Genomic DNA, 6,642 nt, shown 5'->3' on the forward strand with positions numbered 1-6,642 from the left:
ACTGCTGCTTGACTTGATTGACCCTTCCTGAAGTTTCTGGGCTCAGCAAAAAGGTTGTTTCATTGTGTTTTCAGACTTCAAAAGGCCGGAGTGCTCCTGAGGCTGTAACTCTTTGATGGATTCAACATCACACAAATATGATTCACAGCGGTCTTGCTTTGTCTGCTTTGCATTAAATGGGCAGATTGTCTTTAAGTAAACAGTGCTATATACTAACAATCACATTTGACAGCTGCTAGAAGAAAGTGTAGGCTAGGGAAGGCATGCAGGTCGTCTGCACAAGATAATGAGGCCTACAGTAAATGGTACATAAGACAGTCATACAGAACCCTAAGGAACCAACCTTGTCGATGAAGGAGACAAAGCGGTTGTTGAGAGTCTTGATCTGCTCCTTCTCCTGGGTGCGGACAACCTGGATGGATGGGTCAATATCCAGATTCAGAGGGGCCAGCAGGCTCTGGTTGACTTGGACAGCAGTAATCGCAAGAGCAATGTATCCGCCTGCTTAGCTAGAACTAAATCCATAACTACCACCCATTGAAGACATACCAGAACCAAAACCACCAGCTCCAGCTCCAGCTCCAGCTCCAGCACCATAACTGGATCTGTTTACAGAGTAGCTGCTATTTGGTGCAAAGGAACTCCTGGTGCTGCTGCTAGAGCCAGAGACTGAATATGACTTTCTCATCATGTTTGCAGTGGTAAAGGTTGTCAACTCTCTGAGAAGAGGAAACAGAAGATGAGCAGTCTTCAAAAGGAAAGTCAAGTCCCTCTGAGTGTCTGACTGTAGAAGCTGGCGACTTTTATGTCTGTATGAAGTAAGGGGAGGATCCTCTTTGGTCATTTCAACCTGGACTCTCATGTTGCTGTCCAGCTTCTCTTTCACCCCAGGCTGCACGCCTCTAGCACTGAATGACAGGAGTGACCTGTAAAACAGGTGGGGAGGGGTTGTCAAAAGATAAGAAGTGACATACCCTGCACCTGGACAGGCTGAAGAGGAAGAGAGCGAGTGATAAATTAGTGAAAGTGAGAGAAAGTGTGATTACGTAAGGAAAAATAAACTTTCAATGAGTAAAACCCTAGTAGCCTGCTTATTGGTCACAGGGCAGTGAAATTTATATTGGAGGCTAGTAGGAAGGGGTTTTATAAGTAAAGGGATTAAAGGTAAATATCTATCAAAAATAAGAAAATATTACAACTTGAGCCAGCGTTAGTACCTTTCAAAAACCGAACTAGAAAGGTGTACTAAGTGGACTGCGGATCTCCTCCAAATGGGTGTGCAATCAGTACTGCTGAATGTTGTCATTCAATGAATAAAACCTACAATTGGTTAAACTCTTTCTAGACACCAACGTGCTGAAAGTAAACAAACTTTATAAAAAGTTGAGTTTGCGTATATGACAGTTCATACAAGAGTAGTGATTAAGAGTAGCAGGCAGTCAATGGCAGTATAAAACAGGCAATAAATGGTGTTTCGAGAAAGCAACCACAAGAGGTCCTTGAGCATGAAGCCATAATGGGGCAACATCCATATGAAGCATTCAAAGTCTAGTTCTCCTTTGTTTTGTTCAAATGTCCGCAGTATTAGTTCTGGATGCACCGAATGAAAAGAGAAAGAAAGGGAACTTGGGACTTTTTTTAAAATCTGTCTTAAACCATGTATTACACACCTCACATTTGTATGTGTTTTTGCAATTGTGACATTATTGGTACTTTTGCAGAGATAATTTCCTTTCTTTCCCACTATTTCTTTCAGATTATCCTTTAAATCACAGACTGCAGGATTATGTCCGGCTACACTATGTTGGTGGAATAACTTTTAGGGGGAACAAGCATCCAATATGCAATTGACTGCCCGTCTTTCTTGTTCCTTTCTTGAGTCTCTGTTTGAGAGAAATCTTGAAAGTCTCGATAATCAGGAAACAGGGAGTCACCAAAGATGAAACAGAATAAACCAGTTTATCAACTTCTCTGACCATTCTTCATCTAGTTTGTTTGCTAATTCGGCCATTAAATGACTGCTGAAAAGTTTGCTTAAGCTTCTCCCCAGTTATCAAAAGCAGACAGCCTATGACTCTCTTGAATTGCACGTGTTGCTGACAGAACTCAGAGTAGGTGATTCTGTTTTCTGTTTGTCTTCTATGCTCGCTCAGATGTGGTGAATTTACAACATCTTCTTAATCCTTCAACCAATTGAGAGATATCACATTTTCCGATCTGGCCTTTCATCCTAAGCATTATATTTTACGTCTTAAACACTTGAGAAATGCAGAGGTGGGTGTACTGTTTGTGGATCGTACAGACTCTCTTTTGCTCCTTTTAACTTCATGATTAACTACCTATGTTTAAGGCCCCTACTTGCTCCACTTCTCCCTATTTCTTACCCCAGGTAATCTTCCTGTGTCTAAATCATGGTTTAACTATCAATTAGAGTTGATCCTCACGAAAAGCAACTTATCACCTCAGCATTAGTCAGGGCATTTTTTTAGAATAGCGGCTGTTTCCTGCCCACAAACCAAGGCATCTCATCTACATCCCTGAGATAAATGGGACGTTGGTCATCCTCTGCCTTCACCTCCATTAAACATCAGTAGAGCCTTTAAATAAGGTCTGGTAAGTCATTCATATAACTGGTGGTGGTGTCACTTTCAGGTAGGGTCTTGCAATATTGCCATGTCATTTAATTTGTCCCATAGCATTGCACATTATTATCTTAGTCAGGCATAATGTTCCTTAAATTATCACTAAAGCTACTTCTTGCATTCTATTGTTGAGGCGGATATTCTCTCATTCACTGTATGATTCAAATCACTCCTGTCTGTTTATTGAGTCACACTATTCTCTTGTCTAACGTGTCTTTGTTCTGTATTTGCAGTTCTAACAGACTGTTTCTCAATCTCCCGGTCTAATGTGACCATGTTCTCAATTTGCTGGTGTAACAGACTGTTTCTCAATCTCCCGGTCTTACAGACAGTTTCTCAATCTCCCGGTCTAACTTGACCGTTTTCTCATTTCCTGGTCTTACATGACCTGGTCTAAAGTGACCTTTTCTCATTTTCCTGGTCTAACGTGACAGTTTTCCATTTCCCAGGTCTAATGTGACCGTTTCTCATTTCCCGGTTGGAATATAACCTGGTCCAGAGGACCCAATTTCTAGTTTTCCTGTCCGAATCTGACCTGGTCCCATGGACACAATTTCTCATTTCCTGGTCGGAAGTTACCTGGTCTAGAGTGAGAATTCTCATTCTTGGGTAAAAACAAAAACAAAAGACAATTTTTTTTTTTTTTTTTTAAATGACTGTCCTCAACTTTATCCAGTCTCCGGGGACTCCTCAGATCTCTCTCTGGTCTAACTCTACCCCGTTATTATGTTTTGTGTTCTTAGAGCTGACCAACTATCTGTTCTGTGGTGCAGCGTGACCACAACTATCCTGTTCTGCGGTCTAACATGACCCCCCACTATTCTGTGCTGCGGTCTGACATGACCCCCACCTATCCTTTCCTGTGATCTGTCGAGTCCCGCTATGAATTCCGTGATCTATCGAGGCCCCACCACACTTTACTACAGTCTATCTAGACCAGCAATGCAGTCTATCGGGACCTCCCCCCATCCTTGTCTGTGGTCTCTCTTGACCCTACCCTATCCTTTGCTATGGTTTACTTGACTCCTCTTAACTTCAATTCATGCAAGCTCATCCTAACAAGTTTTACCCATAACCTTTCTCTCATGACTTATTTTCTGTTTCTGCTTAGGAATTCTCTGCAGTAGTATGTAAGTTACTTATTTTATATATTTCTATAAAATAATTCTCTCTTATGGGGGATTGTGCCTGTCTGACCTCAGCATCACTGTCCCTCTGTTAGACGGCTTCGCTGTGGCATACAATCACCAACGACTTTGCATTATTCATTTCTTATGTGTAATACACTATTGTTACATTTTATTGAAGTCTCTCCTGATTGAAATTACACTACCACTTTTTATTGTAAGAAAAAAATCCTAAACTATCTCTTTCATTTATCACAACAATAATGTGAGTGAGAGGCAAACATTTAAATTCTCAGATTTATTTTATTTTTGATTTATTTGATGTAATTTGCTATAACATTCATCAGTCATGTTAGTAGGAAGGCTTTTACAAAATCAGTCTGTTTTCGACATAGCTTATCTTAAAGGAAGGGAAATGCAAAACTAAACATGGAACCATTTGACAGAACAGTAAGACTAACAAGCTAGTAGCCAATCAGTTCAAATTGAAACTGTAAACATGTAAAGTCAAACAAATTAATTTTTTTGGTATTTCTCAGGTGATTGGATCTGGTCAGTGACTTGCTCCCCTTACCTATAACAGAAATTAAATGTAGGAATGACGACTTCAACCAAAATCTGGAACATTATTCATCCTGAACATGTCACCACTATTTCAGAGGAGTTTATTAGAGCACTACAGTAAAAAACAATAGAGATCTTCAAATGTCTCTTGCTATGTTCCATCAAAACCTTTTAATGTTTTTATCTTTTTTCTTATTTGTTACATGTCAGTGAAGAAAGATGTTTGTCTAAGGTTGTGTTTACCTTCAGATACTCTTGTTGAATGATGTTAAACAGAAAAGAGTAAGAAAAACCACCAGTGATCCTTGAAACACAACTGGTAGCAGTGTAACACAATTTATTGAGCTGTATTGTTGATCATGCTTAACTATATTGCATAGCACCATGAGTGGGTACAGTATTTAGATCAAACTCAAGGGTTTCTGAAGGGGAAGAGGGACAGCTCTCCTTTTTAATATCTCCTGGAACTGGTTGATGAGACTGCGGACTTGGTAACAGAACCACCATAACCACCAGACAAGCTGCCACCACCATAGCTGCTGCCACCACCATAGCCAAATCCACTGCCAGAGCTGGAGCTGGAGTATCCTGAAAAAAAAAAATGTAAGTGTTATTGCTTATCCATCCATCTGTCTGTGAAGAATTTTCGCTCAGGTATCACTTTTAATGGTGGGGATGTATAAAATCTTAAACTTACCACCACCTCCAGATGTCTGCTGCACATGGATGGTTGCGTTTGAACCTCCGCTGGCCAGTCTAATGGTGGAATAGTGACGAGTTAGCACTTAATTCAGAGATGAAGTTAATATTGCAATGCTGCAGCCATTAAAATACATTAAATATTCAAGTTTATCCCACCTGCTCTCCTCTCCTTCCAGCAGTTTCCTGTAGGTGGCAATTTCGATGTCCAGGGCCAGCTTGACGTTCATCAGGTCCTGGTACTCGCGCACCTGGCGAGCCATGTCCTGCTTGGCTCTCTGCAGAGCATCCTCCAGGTCCCTGATGCGGAGCTTGGCATCTTTCACTGCCAGCTCACCACGATCCTCCACCTCTGTGATCTGAGACTCAAGGCTGACCCTCTGTGGAAAATGATATTAATGGATTAATAACTGCAAATCCACTTAAACAATGAAGTGTGTAAATAATAAGGCATCATCCATGTGAAGGTCTTGACATATACCTGTCCCTTGACAGCCTCAATCTCATTCTGAAGACGGGCGATCATGCGATTCAGCTCAGAAATCTCAGTCTTGGTTGAGCGCAGGTCCTCACCGTACTGTCCAGCAGAGCTCTCCATCTCATCATACTATTATGAAAAATAAGTTGCATCAAGAGCATGATCCTCACGGTTGGAAGAGGTTTTGAAAGTGTAATAAAAGGGCGTTAGAAAAAGGGCTGAACCTGAATTTTTCATTTAACTCACCTTCTGTTTGTACCAGGTCTCTGCTTCAGCCTTGCTGCGGTTGGCAATGTCCTCATACTGAGCACGCACTTCAGCCACAATAGAGTCCATGTCCAGGTTACGGCTGTTGTCCATCTCCACAATGACAGAGGTGTCCTTGATCTGGCCCTGCAGTTCACGAAGCTCCTACAGAACCAATGGTTGTTGCACAAAAGTTAACTCTTTGTCCTTTATATCAGATTTTTCAAAAGGAGTGGATGATCATCAGCTTTAACTCAAATGGTGATTATGTAATTATGAAGTATTAGACATTATAGATACATACAGCCTCATAGACGGCCCTGAGGAAGTTGATCTTATCCTGAAGACCATCAGCTTTGACCTCTAGTGGCACCTTGACCATGTAGGCAGCATCAACATCCTGGGAAAAAAACAGGAACAGGAAGTGTTACAATTGGCCACATTGTCTTAAACCACAGGATTACAGAAAAGCATTCAATGACCATCTTGATGTTTTCGCACCTTTTTCAGGAGCACAAACTCGTTCTCTGCAGCTGCACGTTTGTTGATTTCATCTTCATACCTGTAAGGAAAAAAGGCAAGGTTTTAGTACATCTGTTCCATTTTGAATATCTGCTCACTATATCAAGGTATATATTATAACTAGTGACCATGTCATGCAAGCACTCACTTTTCTCAGCTCTCCCTCCAGCTTGCCCTTCTCGTTGCCAAGCCCGTCGTAAGCTGTCTGCGCAGGTTGGCAATGTAGGCCTCGAACATGCCCTCAATGTTGGAGCGGGTGGAGGTCTGGTCCTGCAGGAGGCTCCATTTGGTCTCCAGCATCTTGTTCTGCTGCTCCAAGAATCAGACCTGTGGAGACACAAAACCAAGGAAGATTGTCAGATGT

General features: G+C 41.5%; 1 protein-coding gene across 1 annotated transcript; it reads right to left on the bottom strand.

Moving 5' to 3' along the window:
* Positions 1-4,784: 4,784 nt before the first annotated feature.
* Positions 4,785-6,578, bottom strand: LOC129116194 (intermediate filament protein ON3-like). Its single transcript, XM_054627204.1, is given in 9 exon segments — positions 4,785-4,911; positions 5,027-5,089; positions 5,192-5,412; positions 5,514-5,639; positions 5,757-5,921; positions 6,061-6,156; positions 6,258-6,350; positions 6,427-6,474; positions 6,477-6,578. Coding segments are annotated over 9 exon segments (1,041 nt in total).
* Positions 6,579-6,642: the final 64 nt, after the last annotated feature.

The sequence above is a fragment of the Anoplopoma fimbria genome, unplaced genomic scaffold (assembly GCF_027596085.1).
Source record: "Anoplopoma fimbria isolate UVic2021 breed Golden Eagle Sablefish unplaced genomic scaffold, Afim_UVic_2022 Un_contig_12947_pilon_pilon, whole genome shotgun sequence".
In the NCBI taxonomy this organism is placed as follows: domain Eukaryota; kingdom Metazoa; phylum Chordata; class Actinopteri; order Perciformes; family Anoplopomatidae; genus Anoplopoma; species Anoplopoma fimbria.